Source organism: Ceratotherium simum, chromosome 35, assembly GCF_057802395.1.
Source record: "Ceratotherium simum simum isolate JZ-2026a chromosome 35, ASM5780239v1, whole genome shotgun sequence".
NCBI lineage: Eukaryota > Metazoa > Chordata > Mammalia > Perissodactyla > Rhinocerotidae > Ceratotherium > Ceratotherium simum.
In genome coordinates, this window is record NC_141934.1 from 595,702 (window position 1) to 614,446 (window position 18,745).

The following is an 18,745-nucleotide window of genomic DNA, read 5'->3' on the forward strand; positions in this document are numbered from 1 at the left end:
ATTGGCGTTTCAAAGATCAAAGAGAGTGAGATTGGGTGTAGGTGCAGATAACATTTCAGAGATCATTTCATGAAAGGAGTCACTAGACCAGGGCAGAAAGGGAGCTGGTGTGCCATGTGTGTGTTCGCCTTGGTTGAGGTTGGGAGCACCCAACCTCATCTTCCGCTTGCTCTTCCCAAGTCTCCGGGTGCTGACTGGGTACACCAACCCCGGCAGCCTGCCCTCATTGTCCTCTCTGGGTCCAGCCTCGGGTGGGGTAGCACAAACTGACGCATCACGAGAAAACCCACAGGCCCCACCTGCCAGCCACTAGGCACGCAGGTGGAGGGCCCTGGCGGCCAAACCTGCCCTGCTCTCTCGCTCCTCAGCTGCAGTATGTCGAACCAGGCCCTAACGGTTTCCAGCAAGGGGCACTTTACGGGCCTGCCGTTGCGGTGAGCGCTGCAGCCCCTCTGTGCCCAAACTCTCCCTGATGCCTCTGCCCCCGGCATCTCTCCTGACGCTGAGCAGCACTCACTGCCTAGCTGATTCGAATGCAATAACCGCGGGCTGTGGCGGCATCAGTTTCTCCATCTCTGCCGGGGCCAGGTGGGCGCGGCGACCCCGCCCGCCAGCTCTTCATTCCTCAGTCCCAGCGCGTCCCCTGCCCGCCGGACGCCGCCCGTCCCGGCCACCCGGCGCCTGCGTACGCGCCCCGCCTGCTCCGGTACCACTTGGCTCGGCACCGGGCTGGGCGCACTCCCATCACCCGCCGCGCCGCCGCCGCGCCGCCGCCGCGCTGGCAAGGCCTGGGAGCGCCTGCGCGGCCGCAGAGCCATTGCTCACGGCGCAGGCGCGGTCCGGCTGGGAGGCCAGCGTGGGGACGTACGGGACGGCCGCTCGCACGCAGGGGGCGTGGCTGCGCGACGCGGTCGGCTTCGGAGAGCCGTGCTGCTCCAAGCGGGTGTCGCTGACTTGCGCCGGACGGTCAGTGGGCGGCAGGAATCCAGGCGGCCGGCCGGGGACCCGCTCTTCCGTCCCTTCCCGATTCCCTGTCCGCGGAGAGGCGCTCGGAGCCCCGCCTTGGATCCCGCCGCGGGCCGGGCCGCCCGGAGTCATCTCGGGGTCTCCCGCCCTCCCCGGGGGTCGCGCCCTCTGGCCTCACGGCGGCGGTCTTGTTCTCCACTTTCTAGGTGGCACTGGGACTCGCCCTCGGAGGGAAGCCGTCCGCACGGCCTGGCTGCACATCCCTGGACCTTCTTCGCGGGCGCCTCGCGGAGCCGTAGGTAGGTCGGCTTCTTATCGCGGCGGGGCCGGGAGCGCGTCTCCCCGCTCCCTGCATGCCGGCTGTGGGAGGGGGTACAGTGGGCTGTCCTCCACGCGCTTTGAAGCTTTGGGCAGGCTCTTCCACTCCCGGGGCCCGGGTCTCCCTGGAGCAGAGATCGCTCGCGTGTTCCAGGCGCTGCCTTAGGTTTTGCGGAGGCCGATGCGCCTGCGCCGCGTGGGGAGCTGTCCAGACCAAGAGAAGGGCCCCAGTTCCTCAGCGCCAGGCAGGGTGGGGAGAGAAGCGGGAGCGTCCAACAGATTGACAGGCACGGGAGGGTCAAGGTTATCAAAGTGCTGAGAGTCACACCTGGCTTAGGGAGGTTCAAGGCCAAGCAGGGCTGGGTGGTTGGCGCAGGGCAACCTTCTCCTTGCCTGCAGGGGGCACAGAGGCTTGAAGATGAATGGGCAGAGTGACAGCTAGCATTCTGAGTGGAGGTGGGCGGTTGGGACTGGGAGAAAGGAAGGCGGAGACCTGCGTAGTGCACTAGTTTCTGGGCATGCAATGTGCTCTTTGCCGGCAACCTGACCCGCAACCTCAGATTGCTGGTAGGAGCTGAGGTGTGTTCATGGTTATTACTTTCTCAGAGCTTGGTGAGGGGGCTTGACTGGTGTACGAGGGTGTGTGCAGGCCGTGGTGCCCCTCAGTGTGAGCTGATGTAGCATTGGGTTACGTGTGCAGGGGTTACTGGGAAAATTGCACAAGGAGGAGTGAAGCAGAGAAAGTTCTGTGGAGGCCTCGAGTGGACCTCCCTTTGCGGAGAGACTGGGAAGGTGGCACCAGTCAGGCTAGGTGGAGTGTGAGAGCCCCAGGAGAGGGCTCCTTGTACTGGAAGAGAACTGTATCTGCTGATGGTTGCAGCCTCCTCTCCACTTCAGGGCTCTTTAGGCTGCTCGGGGTTGGTGACCACTGCTTTCCAGGCCCTTTGCAGGAGTGATCTTGGGGTGGTGAGAGAAGACAGCAAGTGAGATTAAACTTGGGGGGTCAGATGTGAGGCTGTTGGCGGACGGGGATGCAGGGAGGTGGTGTTCGGGGTGGGGATGGTATTGCCTGCAGGCTGCCCTCTGACTGGTGAGGTGAGACTGGAAAGCTTGGCGGGGAGGCTGGAGGGGAATAGCGGGGCCCCAGGCTTCTCTCAGTTGTGCAGGTAGCACCTACCGTGCTCCTGGTGCTGTGCTTTAAAAGAATCTTATGACACAGTCTGTGTATTTAACAGTTACAGTGTTTGGGGCAACCAGGAGACTCCTCCTCAGCAGATTGTGAAGTGTAGTTCATAACCGGTGTGGTGAAGTGGTTAAATGTGTGGTCTCTAGAGCCGGGTTCAGCTGCTTCGGCCACTTAGTGGTTGGTGTGTGGCTGCAGACAAGTGATTTCACTCACCACTCTGCCTTGGGGTGATAAGAGTACCAGCCGCATCAGGGGGTAGGTACTCGGCGCAGGTGGAGCACTCAGTAGAAGGTTGCTACTGTCATTCTCCTCCTGAAGTTTCCTGACAGCCAGGCTGTCCAAGGAAGCCCAGGGGGTTCCCATCGGGCCCCCTTTCCTTCTCCTGAGACTGACAGCATCTGCCGTCACACCTTTTCCTTGAAACATCACAGGTGGCATTTGCCTGCCGTCTTGAACCTCCCAGGCCGGCCTCCTGGACCTCCTTCCACACGGAGCTCTTAGTGGGGAACCAGGGATTTGCCGGCTTGTTGCCTCCTCCTGCCAGCCTGGTAGTGATGGTTGGGCCTAGTTTCCGCTCTTCCCACCTTGTTTTTGGACAGATTGCCTCGGATGCTGGCCTGCGACTGACAGTCCCATCACCTCTTCTCAGCTCTCCTGAGGCCGCAGCTGTCAGCTCCCCTGGCCCTCAGCACTTGCCTGGAACACTGGGGTTGGCCACACCCCTCTTCAGCCCATCTCTGTCCTGTTGTATCTTATGTGTTGTTTCTGCCCACCCGCCCTTTGCGCCGTCTCTTCCTCCTTTCTCCCCTTCCTTCTTGTAGTTGGCGCAGCAGCTCCCTCTGCTCCCAGCATGCCTCGTGGCCAGCACCGTCGGCAGGGTCCTCGCAATCCTATCCAGGCAGCAGCCAATTACGTCAATGTGCATCCTTGGCAGCAGGTGGACCAGGCCTCTCCTGGGGTCACTTACACCCCCCTAGTGGATCCCTGGATTGAGCGGCCCTGTTGTGGGGACCCCATGTGTGTGCGCATGACTATGGAGCAGGAGAGCACAGTGAGTGGTGCTCTCGGCGGTAAGCCCACAGAAAGGGGTTCCCAGCTGTGCGCATGCCTGGCTCATGGCCCCTCAGGGTGGACTTCCACTGGGTGCCAGGCTCGGACCCGGGCACCTTAGATGGCTCCCCATGGTTGCTGGACCACTTTTTGGCCCAGCTGGGAGATTATATGTCCTTCCGCTTCGAGCACTACCAGGACAACCTCAGCCCTGTCTGCGAGATCCTTGGGCGCCTGACGGGCCGAGCCCGGGCATGGGCAGCCCCCTACCTCGACGGGGACCTGCCCCTGCCTGACGATTATGAGCTCTTTTGCCAGGATCTCGAGGAAGTTTTTCAAGACCCGAACAACTTCGCTGAGTACCATGCTGCAGTTCCCTGCCCCCTGCCCCTAGCCTCAAGCCAGTCACCAGTGGCCCTGCAGCTGCCTGTGGTGAGGAAGTGCTTAGCCAGGTTCTCAGAGGCCCTGGCACTCAACATGGGCACTCCCCCCAGGCCTGTCCCAGCCACTCTGGCCACCCCGGCTATTTCTAATTCCAACTCTCCATCCAGGATTGCTTTGCCTGAGCAACAGCTGGCCAAGGAGAGAAGCCCTGGGTCCACAGAGTCCCCTGCCTTGTCCGGTTCTGTGTGCAGCATGGATCCTGGTCCTGTGGGGCCAGCCTCCTCCCAGCCGGAGGAGATGGCCCCCAAACCTGTCCCTGTACTTTTAGAATCTGCTAGTCCCCCTGCCCAGAAATCAGATCCAGCTCACCCAGGGGATCCAGAAGACAGAGGAGGAGGTTTCTGAGGCAGAGGGAGACCAGGAGGCAACTTTTGGTACCCTACGGGGAGCAGTGGAGACCCTAGGAGAACCACCATTTTCTCCTGCTCTCCATCCTGCAGCCCTGGATTCTGAACACGGCCCAGGCAGGTGCAGCAGAGCCCCTTGTGATGAAATGGCTTGTGTAGCCAAGGAGCCCCACAGCCCCCCCTGGCAGGACAGAGTGGCGTTACCGGATGACTCTAGACATAGCACATGAGGTGTTGCCATGTCCAACCGCCCCGTTGCTGGGCACAAGGTGCACTTGTTGGGCTGTGCCCTATCCAAGTACGCACAGCCCCTCGTCCTCTCTCCCCGTGCACTGTCCCCACCACGACAGCAGAACTTCGGCTTCTGCTCTGTGCCCTTCATCCTCTGACTCCCCCAGTGGCCCAAAGGTTGTTTCCTGCTGGGCTCTCAGCTGCATGCCCACACCTCCCTGGGGAGTACCGTCTCACTGGGCCTGTTCCTACTAGTTGGATAGGGTTCTGTAGATAGTCCCCATCAGGTATTTGTACCATCTTTGTAAAACACCACCCACACTCAAAAACGCCCCTCCAGTGCTGGCTGGGACTGGACTAGGTCTGCCATGCCAGCCCTGTTTGGATCTGGTCCATAGATGGTGTCTCTGCTTTGGCCCCCGTCCCATCTCTGTTTTCTGTGACCTCTGTCCTGGAATTTAAGGAAGGCTGCATGGAGGACGTGGCCGCCTGCAGTGTTTGGTATGAGTAGGATGGTGTCTTGGCAGAGAAAGGTGCTTCCCTGTGGGTCCCCCAGCAGCCCTGGCTGGCTGGGGAGGCTTAGGTGCAGGAAGGTGGGGTGCAGTCCTCTTGCTGGTCTCAGCTCTGTTCCAGGCATTTTCCGCTCTGTATGGTAACATCTAGCCACCCCTGGTTTTCTTCAGAAGTTGGCATGAATTTTTACATCTCAGTGCCTTTGCCCTGCTGCCCTCCTACTTGCTGCTCTTTAGCAGTCCCTGCCTCCCCTCCCACTCTTGCATATTGCTGATTCAGCATTTAAACCCAATACTGTAAAGCCTGTAATACTCATATCTCTGGGTAGACTGTGAGCCTCTAGGGCAGGGTGCTCTCTCGTAGCTCTGTGTCCGTGGTGCACAATCAGTGCTCATTAAATGTGTGTTGGATCCATGGCTGAGCCTGTGCTGTGGTGGCTGCAGACAAGCAGCATCCTGGTTCTGTGGGCAGGATCAGTGTGCTGGTGCTGTCGGGAAGAGCTAGGCCCAGCCACAAGTACTCAGCTCAGCGTCAGAGGTGTGGTTTCTGGTAAGGGCTTTGAGGCTCTAAGGGTCTGGCTGACGGAGCTGGGCTGAATGGATGAGAGTGGGAGGCTTGGCAGGTGGAGGGTGGCCTTGAGAGTTTACTTCCGAGAGAGCCGAGGTGAGGTGACATGAGGAGCAGGCAGCAGACCAGAGCTGTGAGGCCTCGGGCTAGAGGATTGGAATGAAGAAAGACCTGTTCTGCACAATGATGGGTTTTCTAATAATGAGAGCTGAGCTCAAAGCTCCCTCAAGCCAAGTGTGACACAGGATGGGCACAGTGCACCTACTCAGAGGGGCCGTTAGGCAAGAACTTCAAGCCCCTTTCAGTTTTATAAGTGTGGGAACAAAACAACATCTTCCTAGAAAGTAGGAAGAAAAAGTGAGAAATGTAATAAGTTCCTAAAACTGTTTTTTTTTTAAGGAAAAACTAATAAGCAAACATGGGTAAAAAATTTTAAGGAAAATAGACATTGTTAGGATAATTTAATTTAGTAACTATCACTTTAGAAGTCTCTGGGTTCAGATGGTTTTGTGGGTGAGTTATTTCAAGGTACAGATTCTACCTTACGAGTAGAACAGTTGCAAATCTTGGAAATAGGTGGGAAGCTAATATGACCCCAAAAGCAAAACAAGCAAGCCGACAAATGAAATCAGTGTGCAGTCTTGATTCTGATCAGATGTGGGCGATCCTCGGATGTCCTAGCCCAGCCCCAGTGCTTCTGTGCGGGGTCGCACTATTGCTCCTTTGTGCTATTGCTCAAGTCTGGGCCCTCCTGCAGGCTCAGGTTGGACTGCCCCTTCCCTAGTCGGCTGTGGCCTGGCCTGGTGGGTCTGGTATCGTTGGCGATATCAGAAGGGCCCTCATTTGAGCTGACGAGACAGCTCTGGCTGTAGAACCTAGAGCTGCTCTCTGAGATGGCTGGCCCAGTCGACACCCTCACTGTGTTGCTGGCCTCGGCACAGGCTGCCTTTCCCCTCTCCATTTAGTGGACCTGGAGTAATTCCTGCAGCTCAAGGTTCCTGTCTTCCCTTCCAACCCCTTGTCCTACTGGGTCCTTTTCTCCCTCGGGCCCAGACAGCTCCTGCAGGCTTGGAGTGTAGTGTGGCATACCTCTTCCGAGGGCCAGCTCAGCAGGGCAGGCCTGTGGGGATTTGGGGAGAGACCAGATGACCTGTTTTTTAATTTGGAAAATGGGTCCTGTTGTGGTTGGGCTCTTATCATGAAGGAAGGGAAAGGAGGGCTGGGCCTCAGTGGCAATGGCAAAGTTGCCCTTTCATGCCTATTTGCATGGATGGGATCAGGAGAGGATGGGAGGCCTCTAGCTTGGCCTTCCAGACAGGCAGAGCCTACAGTGTTGTGCAGAGTGACAGCTTCATCTCCTGCTGGCGCTATACCCTGCCTTCAGGTCTATGCGACGACCTAGCTGCTTTCCCAGGCTGGAGGAGAAGGAACAGAGGGCCAGGAGAAGGGGCCCTGCCACGTGCTGTCAGAGGAGGGCCCTTGGGTCATTTGTTGCTCCCGGCTCTCCGCACACAGGTGGACGGCACAGAGGAGGGTGCTCCTGGGAGCGGCCTGGCAGGGTGGTCTGGCAGGGTGGTCTGGCAGGGTGTGCCAGATGTGCACAGGGACAAGCTGAGGTGCTGGGGCCTAACTTCTAGGCCGTCGAGTCTGTCCTTCACTTCCCTTGGAAATACCCGGAGACTTTATTTCCTAAAGATCAGATGCTGTGGGCACTATAGCAGAGTTTTTAAAGTACCTGTCTCCAAGGAAAGTTCTGACACTGGAAGTATTGAGGTTAATGTCAACATTTTATAAAGCTGGCAGTAATGAGCGTACTTGGAAATTGGTGTGGACGGATGAACAGAGGAGAGTAGAGAATTTTGATATAGAGCCAAATAAATATAGGGATTTAGTTTATGCTAAAGGTGGTGTTTCAAATTAGTAGGGTAAGATGGATTATTCAGTAAAAGGAGTTGGGACAGCTGGTTAGCCATCTGAAAAATAGTAAAACTGGATACCTACCTCACTCTTTATACCAGTCTGTACTCTAGATGGATTAAAGGGTTCAACATTAAAAAATAACAAAAGCATTACAAGGAAGTGTGGGTGGATTTTTTTTTCTGCCTGTGATTCCAGGACTTGAAAAGTTTTAGCTGCCCAGATTGGCTGAAGGCGTGGAGAAATAAGCTTTCTCCTGCTACTGGTTGAGCATCAGGTGTTACGAGTCACCCACACGGCGTTTGTAGGCAGCAGGCGCTGACCCCTTGCCTAAGTGCAGATGGTTGCTGCTCGTTCCAAGGTGTGGGCTTCAGAGCATGGACTTGAGCTTGGTCACACCTCACCTCCTCCACTTGAAAGCTGTGCATCCTGGTGTCATCTGACCTCTCTGAGCTGTTAGAAGTTTGTCCTCAGGGCCATGGGAGAGTTAAATGAGGTCACAGGCATGGAGTGGCCTGAGCCCTAATGACTGCCTCATGGGTGGTGCTGCATTATTAACAGAAAAACTGGCAACAGCCCAAAGGTCCAGGGGTAAGGAGCAAGGTCAGCAGAGCTGTTACCCCACTGTATCAGTCAGGATGAGCCCGACTGTGGTGCAGTAACAAAAACCAGCATCTCAGCCACTCGTCCTCACGGATCAGTCAGGGTACCCGCTGCCTACTGCAGTCCCTCAGGGGCCTGTGCCCACAGGAGTTGCACTGGAATGTCAGGAATTCTCCATGACCACAGAGATGGGAAAGACCACAGTGATCCACCAGTGATACGTGTCACTCCCCTTCTGTTCTCATGACCAAAGGAAGCCACCGAGCCACACCAGAGTTCCAAGGGACGAGAGCGTCTAGTCCTCCTGTGGGGTAGGGCACTCAGCGTTGAGAAGACCGAGCATCCACTCAACGGGACACTACAGTACAGCCATCGAGGAAGTGGGGGGTGGGCCTGAGTCAATTCCTGTGGGACGATTCTGGAGTGAATTTGCTGGGGTTGCATGGCTTGGACAATGGAATTGTAGTTTCTCACAGTTCTGGAGGCTGGAAGTCCAAGATCAAGGTGTCCACAGGATTGGTTTCTTTTGAGGCGTCCTTGGCTTGTAGATGGCCATCTTCTCACTATGTCCTCTCATGGTTGTCCCTTTGTGCTTGTCTGTGTCCTAATCTCTTATATGGACTCTAGTCAGATTGGGTTAGAGCCTACCCATATGACCTCATTTAACCTTAATCACCCCTTTAAAGGCCCTATGTCCAAATATAGTCACATTCTGAGAGCTCGAACATATAAATTTGAGGGGGGGGACACAATTTAGCACATAATATCACACAAGATGATTTCTTTTTTATTTTTGCACTTTTGGGCCGTGCTGTCACGAGTGGCCTTCTGTGTGGCGTCAAGTGCCTGTGCATAGAGCCCCTCCAGGCCCCTGGAGCAGGAAGTGCCCAGTTCTGCATGCAAGACTCTTCTTAAATCTTCCCCTACTGGAGGGGACAAAGACATGACCCTGTGTTCCCAAGTTTTAGTGTTTTGCGTTTTACATTGAGTCTTGAATCCCCTCATAACCTTGACTGTGTGGTGTGGGGAAGGGTCTGCTGTCATCATCAGAGAGCCCACTTGCGCAGGGCATGTCACAGGCACGGGGAGGGAATGTTCATTGTGTGAAGCTGCCAAGTTGGGGGCTTGTGTTTTCCGCAGCGTGACCTATTCCATCCTGACCAACAGGACCCCGTCTCACCTTTTTCCTTAGGGCACATGACTGCCAGCATCAGGTCCTGGATGCCACACTGGCTGTGCCTGCCCTGGTGCCGCCCTTCCTACTCGCCAGCCTCTGGTCTGGTCTCTCCACACTCATTATCTAGCTTAATAGTAAGTCTTTATTATCTGGTAGGCAAATCCCACCCCCCTTCAATTCATCTTTGCTAGTTTTTAAAACACATTTTAGGGGCCAGTCTGGTGGCGCAAGTGGTTAAGTGCGCACGCTCTGATGCGGCGGCCCGGGGTTCGCCGGTTCGGATCCCGGGCATGCACCGATGCACTGCTTGTCAAGCCATGCTGTGGTGGTGTCCCATATAAAATGGACGAAGATGGGTGTGGATGTTAGCCCAGGGCCAGTCTTCCTCAGCAAAAAGAGGATGATTGGCAGATGTTAGCTCAGGGCTGATCTTCCTCACACATAAAAATTAATAAAACACATTTTGTCACGCACAGAAGTGGACAGGGTGGCATAGTGGACCAGGGCATGCCTGTCACCCAGCTCCTCCCCCTGGGGGGGCTGTGTCCGTGGACTGCCTGGCTGAGCACACTCCCCAGACAGCAGGAGCCCTGAGTCGCCTTGTTTCTTCTTGTGTTTTGGTGTCCTCATCTGTAGGTGGGTGACATGATCCCTGTTCTACGGGCCTCCAGGGTGGGCCTGGGAGGAGCCCCTGGCCTACAGAGTGCCCTCAGCAGCCTGTTCCTTCTCTCCTGGCCCTGGGGCACACAGCCAGGGCTGGGGCCTGTGGGTGGTGGGTTTATCTACTTGCTAGGTGCTTCTGTCTCCCCATTGGGGGAGCCACCAGATGGTGGAGAGGGACATCCCTGGGCTGCTGTCCACCTGTGTGTCTGAGCAGTGCAGGGCCTGGGCCCACGGTCAGGGAGTGAGCCCACACTCTGCCACACGGGTGGCCCTTCTTTTTTTTTTTTTTTGCTGGGGAAGATTCACCCCGAGCTAATATCTGTTGCCAATCTCCTAGTTGTAAGTCCTTCTAGTTCTATGTGAGCTGCCGCCACAGCATGGGAGCTGATTGGCGGGTGGTGTGGTTCCACAACTGGGAAACGAACCCAGGCTGCCAAAGCAGTGAGAGTGCTGAACTTTACCCACTAGGCTGTCAGGGCCAGCTTGGGTGGCCATTCTTTATGGCTGAAGTGCAGGTGCTGTGCGGTCAACGCAGGGAAGCCTGCCGGCCACTGGGAGTGCCGCATCTCGTGTTCCATGAGGCTCCGAGTGCATAGCTTTGTTCACCTTGATGCTTTCGCGCTATAGGCAAGGCTTTCTAAAGGCCACAGGTAGGGAGGTGGGTGGCCTCTGAGGGTCTGCTGGGTGGGGGATCCAGGAGGTGGGGGGGTGGCCAGGCACCTGGTCCAGTGTTCCATCCCCTAGGGCACAGCAGCCTCCCACCCCTGAGACCCTGTGTTCCTCCCCTGAAAATCAGGGTGCAACTGGAAGGGTAACGCAGGGCCGGGGCAGTTCTGCCCCTGTGCTCCGGCCTGCTCCAGGTGCACACTCCCCAGTGCCCACCGCGGCCTCCTGGTCCCTGTCGTCGTCCCCACATCCCCAGCAAGTCACTGAACTTCTCCAGGTCTCACCTTGCCACCTGTAAACTGGGGAGAATTTCTGCCTCACATGTGCCTGGAAGGCGGCAGAGCTGCCTGGGTTCATCCCTAACCCTCAGGCCAGGCACCAGCCCTCAGAGATCAGCCCCTGGTCCGTGCCCTAGGCGAGCGTTGTCATCAGCGTTGGGCACTGACCGTTGTGAGCCAGGCCTCCTGGCAGAAGTGGGCCCCAGAGGCCAGTACTGGGGCACAGGAATGGTCACACTTCTGTGAAACAGCGAGCTTCTCCGTTCACTGGCCAGGTTCCCAGCCCTGCCTGAAAGTGCCTGGGGGCAGGCTGGCTCAAAAAAAACGCCCCTGAGTTGAGCTTCCTTCCTGCCATCCCACTGGGCTCCTTGGACCCGCTCCTGGGGGTGATGGACATCCTCAGCTGCAGCTTGAGACACCTGTTGATGGAAAGGCTGTGCTCGCCCATCCTGCCTGCCCCTGCAGCCCAGCGGCCCCTCACCCTGGCAAGGGTGGCCTGTCCCCCAGTCCTAGGGAGAAGTCTGTGACTTGCACCATCAGCCAAATAGCTGCAAGAAGCCCTGCTGGCTGTGGGGCAGACTGGCCGTTCACACCTCATGCACTCCAGCTGCGAGGCGCCTTTGTCTCCACAAGACTCACTCTTGCTGCCCCAGCCTGGCCCCGCCAGCTTGAGAAAGGTTGGTGGAGCACCCAGCAGGGACTTGGCTGTGGTGCAGCGGGGGAGGAGAACAGGCCGCGGTGGGCTGGTGGCATGGCTGTGCTCACCTCTGCCTGGACACCCGTCACACCTCTTGGGCCTTGACCCCAGCAGAGGAGTCTGGTCCTGGGGACTTGGCTGCAACTTGGCCTCTGTTGCTCTCTCCCCCAAACACAGTGGGGCCTGTCCGGAAGAGGTGCTCCCGGACCTGGTGGGGTGAACATCCAGGTACTGTGTGGGGCGCTGCCCAGCTCACTGCAGGCCAGGAGCCACCGTGGGGCCTCGGCCTTAGGAGAAGCCTGGGAGCTTCATAGGAAGCACTGGCAGCCAGCCCCAAGGGGCCTGGGACACTGCCCCAGGGAGGCGAGGTCAGTGCGCGCTCCTGCCTGAGGCAGTGCTTCTTGCTGGAGGGGCAGCTTCCTGCTCTGAGGAGCTGGGAGGCCAAGGACAGAGGTGGGTGGCTGTCCTTCCCCCAGGGCCTTCAGGAGAAACCTGTGTCTGCGGCCGTCCTAAGTTCTGCTTCGCAGGCTCGCCGGCTCGAAGGGAGGTACCCTGCTCCAAGGGGCGCCCAGGCTCTACACGAGGCTCAGAGGAGGCTCCCGGCCGCTGGCTCGGGGGTTTTCCCTGTGCACTCACAAAACAGCCAGCACAGGGCCTCGCAAGCCTCTGGCCCAGCTCGGTCAGTGGTGACAGAGGCCACAGCCTGCCTCTGCTGGGACCGGCCTCTGGTCCTCCAGGGAGAAGGGCTGTTGGGGGATGTGCCTTCTCACCGCCCGCCCCCCCACACACAATTACATCAGTCACCTGGGGGTTGGAAATGGCTGTGATTGGGGTGTGCACTTACTGCCCCGGGGAAGTGGGTTCAGGGCCGGTGCTGGCTCCTGCCTTCCCAGGGGATTCTGAGCCTGCCGTATGCAGGGCTGCTTGTGGTACTGTCTTCCCTCCTCCAGGGTGGGGCTGGCCACGCTTCATCCCCGGAACCCCTCCCCGCGATCTGCATCTTTGAAGCCACTATACTGACAGAGGATTCAATGAAGCCAAGGTCGCCAGTCGGGCGTTGACAGATCCCCGGCCACGATGCTATTTCTGATTTAATAACCGAATGGGAGGCTGGCCCTTGGTAATAATTAGGGCTAATTACTGAGGAGGTGTTGACAGACAGGCTGAGAGGAAACAAACTACCTTTATCCTGGGGCTTAGAGTCAGATTACCCGCCGGTGCTATCTGCCCCTCGGAAAGTAGACGCTTCAATCACTCACCGAGGCTTCAAAGGGGAACAGGCCTGGCTGTGCCCGGGGTTTGGAAAGCAGCTATGAAGTGCGCCTTTGACTCCAAATCGCCAAATGGAGCCCCGTTCCAGAAATAGTTTCTTTGTGAAGTTTGAGTTACCCCTGGCAAACCTGCCTCCTGCGCTCGGGGCCGGGGAGGGGGCTGCTGTGGGCAAGGGTGGACTGGTGTCAGGCCAGTCCACCCTGCCCAGGCCCTTCCTGGGCTGGGCCCGTGCTGGGAACTGCGAGCAGGGAGGTGCGCATATTTTCCTTGGCCCCCATGTGTCTGTGCTCTGTGGCAGTGAGCTGCAGGTGGTTGCATAGGGATTTGCCGTCCGGCGGGCTTGTTGCTTCCCTTGGCTTAGCTGGACACAGCTCTTCCGCCACTGTCATGAGCAGGCCTGGCCTCTCTGGGAGGTGCCTGTGTCCTTGGCCTTATTTATGGCAGGATCACTGGGCTGTCCTCCCCCCTGTTTTGGGCAGTGAGCCCATGACGCCATGGATGACGGGGACCCTGACCCTCAGGGGCCTTGGTGACTGAGAGGGTGACAATTTAGAGAAGGGCTGTCCTATGTTGCAGGCTGGTTTCTGATGTTGTAGGTGCACCTGCTGACTCCTTGGATCTCCCTGCCTTTTAAAGATGATGGGGGGCAGGGTCAGACCTCCATTTCCTGGTGTGAAGCCGGAAGTGTCCCAGCGAGCTGGTTTGGACTGCCCAGGCTGCTGTGCATATGATGTGGCTTTGAGGGGCCAGTTCTGGGATTCTGGGCCTTGCTGTGGTCTGTCCTGATCAGGAAGGCGAGGGGCGGCCGGGGTGGGGAACGAGGCCTCGTTCAGGATGGTCCTGTCCAAAGCATCTGTCCAGTTCCAGGTGTAGCCTGGGAGGTGCAGAGGGAGTGGGTCTCTGTTCCTATGGCCTGGGTGACCAGCCAATTCAGAATCTTCCTGCTGGAGTGGCTGTGCTAACTTCAGAGAGAAAATGAGTTGATGGAGGAGGCTGTGGAGAGCAGTGTGGTTAGGTCAGCATTCTTCCTTTTCCTGGCACGCTGCTCTACTTCTGGAAGTAACGATGATGATGAAGATGAGAAAAGTCACCAGCTGGGGCCAGCCTGGTGGTGTAGTGGTTAAGTTCACATGCTCCATTTCGGCAGTCCGGGGTTCACAGGTTCGGATCCTGGGCGCAGACCTACACACTGCTCATCAAGCCATGCTGAGATGGCGTCCCACATACAAAATAGAGGAAGACTGGCACAGATGTTAGCTCAGGGACAATCTTCCTCAAGCAAAAAGAGGAAGACTGGCACAAATGTTAGCTCAGGGCCAATCTTCACCAAAAAAAAAAGAAAGGAAAAGAAAAGTCACCAGCTAATTTGCTTAACTGAATACTGACTACCCAGTATTGGGGGCACTACTGATGAATTTAAATCTATTTATATTAGGGCAAAAATAGGAGGGTGAATTATTTTAAATGGGAGAAGTACTTAAAAATTGATATTAAATCGGTTTAAAGTCGTTTTAAGTAGAATTAGAAATTGCCTCCAAAGCCAGAAAAATCTAAACAGGAAACTGGGTTTTCATAATACGTTAGTGGTAAATTAAATACCATTACCTGTAATGCAAGAACAAATAGCACAAAAAGATTGTACAATATTTTTTATTTGAAAAATAGCCTCCCGGAAGATGGCCGAGGGAGCAGCACCCAGCGCGTCACCATGTGCACAGAAGCGTGCCTGAGCCCTGTCCCTTGTCATTGGCATCTTACATTAGCGTGTTTTAGAGGTCATAGCAGTGAACCAATATTGATACATTGTTGCTGACTCAAGTCCATACCTACTTGCATTTCTTGAGTTTTTACCTAGTGTCCTTTCTCTGCTCCGGGGTCCCATCCAGGACACCACGTTACACTTAGTCGTCATGTCTCTTTAGTCTCCTCTGGGCTGTGACACTTCTGTGGACTTTCCTTGTTTTTATGGCCTTGACAGTTTTCAGGAGTGCTGCTCAGGTCCTTTCTAGAATGCCCCATCAGCTGGAATTCGTCACATGTTTTTCTCATGATTAGACTGAGGTTGTGGGTTTCTGGGAGCAAGGCCTCAAAGATGAAGTGCCATCTCATACACTGTGTCAAGGGTACGTGCTATCTGCGTGACGTCACTGTTATGTTGACCTTGATTGTCTGGCTGAGGTAGTGGTTGTCTGGTCTCCGCTGTCAAGTTACTTTTTTTCCCGGCCTGTCCTCTTAGGAAGGAAGTCACTGTGTGCAGTCCACATACCCATAGGGGTGGGAGTTCTGTCTACCTCCTCGCGCACGGGGTATCTACATAAGTTATTGGGAATTATTCTGCATGGGAGATTTGTCTACTCTCCACTTATTTATTTCTTCACATCAGTATGAACGTCTATTATTAATATGATTATGATTATTATGAAATGTACTTACTGTGAGTCTTAACACGTGTCCATACCAGCACTGCCAAATCCGGATACAGCAACTGCCGTATGACCTCAGAACCTTCCTCCTGCTGCCGCTTGGTAGTCAGACGCTGCCCACCCCTAACCCCTGCACTGCCCATCAGTGCTCCCTCCCTCATGTTGCCTTTTCCCGAATGTCATATAAATACACTCATACAGTATGTAGCATTTTACTCACCATAATTCTCTAGAGCTTGATCCACGTTATTGCATTTTTCCAGAGTTTGTTCTCTTTTATTGCTCAAGAGTGTCCCATTCACTCTTGGATGCTCATTTGGGTGATTTTCCATTTTGGGTGATCTGAATAGAACTGCTCTAAGCATTCATGTACAGGCTTTTGTTTGCACGTAAGTTTTCATTTCTCTAGAATAAATATCTAGGGGTATGATTGCTGGGCAGTATGATATGCGCGTATTCCATCGTATAAGAAGCTGCCCAGCCGTTTTCCAGAGTCCTCGCGTTCTCACCAGCGATGTGTGAGAATGCTAGTTGCCTCACGTTCCTGTCAGCACTTGGCTTTGTCAGGTGTTTTCCTTCTTTATTTTGGCCATTCTAATAGTCTGTGGTCTTCAGTTACATTTCATCTAAGACGTCAACTTTATGTGCATTGAGTTGTTTATAGTATTTCCTTCTCATCCTTTAATGTTTGTGGTGTCTGTAGTGATAATCCTTTTTTCATTTTCATAGGTTGTTTCTTCTCTCTTTTTTTGTTGTCAGTCTAGCTAGAAATTTATCAATTTTATTGATCTTTTTACAGAACTAATTTCTGGTTTTGTTGGTTTTTCTCTACTGTTTAGTCTCTATTTCATTTATTTCTGCTCTAACCTTATTATTTCCTTCCTTTGGCTCACTTTGGGCTTATTTTGCTCCTCTTTTTCTAGTTTCTTAAGGTGGAAGCTAGGTCATTGATTTGAGACTTTTCTTCTTTTCTAATGTAGGCATTTAATGCTATAAATTTTCCTCTATATGCTGCTTTAGCTGCATCCTACAAGTTTTGATATTTTGTTTTTCATTTTTATTCAGTTAAAAATATTTTCTAATTTCTCTTGAGACTTCTTCTTTGACTCATTTATTACTTAAAAGTATGTTGTTTATTTTCCAAATATTTGGAGATTTTCCAATTATCGTTCTGTTATTGATTTCCAAGTTAGTTCCATAAGGTTAGAGAACATACTTTGTATGCTTTTGTTTCTTCTGCATTTTTTTAAGGTTTATTTTATGACCCAGGATGTGGTCTATCTTGATGAATGTTCCATGCGTAGTTGAGAAGAATGTGTTTTTCTGTTGGGTGGAGTGTTCTCTTAATGTCAGCCAGGTGAAGTAGGTAGATAGTATTAGTCAGGTCTTCTGTATGACTCTCTGGCCACTTGTTCAGTCATTTACTCAGGAGGAGCCTAAGTCACCAGCTATAATTACATATTTGTCTATTTCTGCTTTCAGTTCCATCAGTTTTTCCTTCATGCATTTTATAGTTCTGTTGTTAGCTGAATACCTATTTAGGACTTTTATATCTTCTTTATGAATTGATGCCTTTTATCATTTTGTATCCTTCTTATCCCTGATAATAGTCCTTGTTCTTAGGTCTAATTTGTCTAACATTACTATATTCATTCCAGTTTTCTTTTATTATTTGTAAAGTATAGCTCTTTCATCTTTTTACTTTTAATCTATCTAAGTTTTTATATTTAAAGTGGGTTTCTTCTGGATAGCTTATAGTTGGGTCTTTTTTTTCAATAGCTTATAATTGTTGGGTCTTATGATTAACATGTTGAAAGCATTTACGTTTATTGTAATCATTGATATGGTTCTATTTAGGTCTATCTACTGTTTTGTTGTTTTCTCTTTTTCTTCTCTGATTTTTTTATTCCTCTGTCTCCTCTTTCCTGCCTTCTTCTGGATTATTTGGATATTTTCAAATACTCTGTTTAAATTTTTCTATTGGCTTTTTGGCTATATCTCTTTGTATTATATATTATGTTTTTAATGGTTGCTCTAGGGATTACATTGTACATACTTAACCTTTCACAGTCATCTTAGAGTTAATGGGTCCGTGTCCCCCCCCCCCCCCCACAGGGAAGGATTTGTCCTGAGCTAACATCTGTTGCCAATCTTCCTCTTTTTTTTTTTTCCTCACCAAATTCCCAGTGCATGGTTGCATGTCCTAGTTGTAAGTCCTTTTAGTTCTTCTGTGTGAGCTGCCACCACAGCATGGCTACTGACAGATGCATGGTGTGGTTCCACAACTGGGAAACAAACCCAGGCCCCCGAAGTGGTGAGAGCGCCGAATGTTAACCACTAGGCCATCAGGGCTGGCTCTAGAGTTAATATTTTTTAATTTCAAGTAAAATACAGAAGTCTTACAACCATATAGGTCCCCTTACCCTCCCACCTTCGTGTTACAGCTGTTATATTGAATACCATAATTTTAACAATACACTTGTTCACTTAAGAGGTGAAGATTTGTCTTTTATATTTACCCAGATATTTACCATTTCTCTTCCTCTCCTTTCTTGAAGTTCCACATTTCTTTGTGATAATCATTTCTTTTGAGCTCTAGAACCTCCTTTAATATTTATTTTAGAGCACATTTACTAGCAAGAAATTCTCTTGGTTTTCCTTCATCTGAGAATATCTTTATTTTGCCTTCATTTCCCAAGGGTAATTTGCTGGATATAGAGTCCTTTTCTTTCAGTACTTTAGAAATGTTCCACTGTCTTCTGGCCTCCATAGTTTCTGATGAGAAATCCACACTCATTCAAGTTATTTCCCTATTTATAATATGTCATTACTGTCAAGATTTTTTTCTCTATTGTTATTTTTCAGCAGTTTTGTGTGTGTGTGTGTGAGAGGAAGATCAGCCCTGACCTAACATCCATGCAATCCTCCTCTTTTTGCTGAGGAAGACCGGCCCTGAGCTAACATCTATCGCCAATCCTCCTCCATTTTTTTTCCCCTTTTTCTCCCCAAAGCCCCAGTAGATAGTCCAGTAGATAGTTGTATGTTATAGTTGCACATCCTGCTAGTTGCTGTATGTGGGACGCAGCCTCAGCATGGCCCAACAAGCAGTGGGTCAGTGTGCGCCCGGGATCCGAACCCGAGCCGCCAGTTGTGGAGTGTGCGCACTTAACTGCTAAGCCACGGGCCGGCCCCTCAGCAGTTTGATTATGATGTGAGTGTCGTTTTCCTTGAGTTTAGCCTGCTTATGATTTGTTGGGTTCTTGAATCTGTAAATTTTTGGCTTCTCCCAAATGTGTGAAATTTCAGGCATTATTTATTCAAGTAATTTTCCTACTCCATCTCTTTCTCTTCTCCTTCTCAGACTTCAGTGACGTGAATGTTAGACCTTTTACTATTATTTCACACATCTTTGATGCTCTAATCATTT

The 18,745-nt window shown here is 52.9% G+C and overlaps 2 protein-coding genes across 2 annotated transcripts in view; both read left to right on the forward strand.

Annotated features, from left to right (window-relative positions):
* Window positions 1-1,177: 1,177 nt before the first annotated feature.
* On the forward strand, window positions 1,178-8,196 carry RTL10 (retrotransposon Gag like 10). Its single transcript, XM_087423727.1, is given in 5 exon segments — window positions 1,178-1,265; window positions 3,070-3,179; window positions 3,292-3,561; window positions 3,564-4,284; window positions 4,286-8,196. Coding segments are annotated over 3 exon segments (1,218 nt in total). The 5' UTR covers window positions 1,178-1,265; window positions 3,070-3,179; window positions 3,292-3,320; the 3' UTR covers window positions 4,542-8,196.
* The window catches only part of GNB1L (G protein subunit beta 1 like), a 61,493-nt gene continuing 43,928 nt past the window's right edge, over window positions 1,181-18,745 (forward strand). Inside the window, exon 1 of the mRNA XM_087423728.1 lies at window positions 1,181-1,265. The gene's annotated coding sequence lies outside the window, so the exon portion shown is untranslated. The remainder of the gene's footprint in view (window positions 1,266-18,745) is intronic.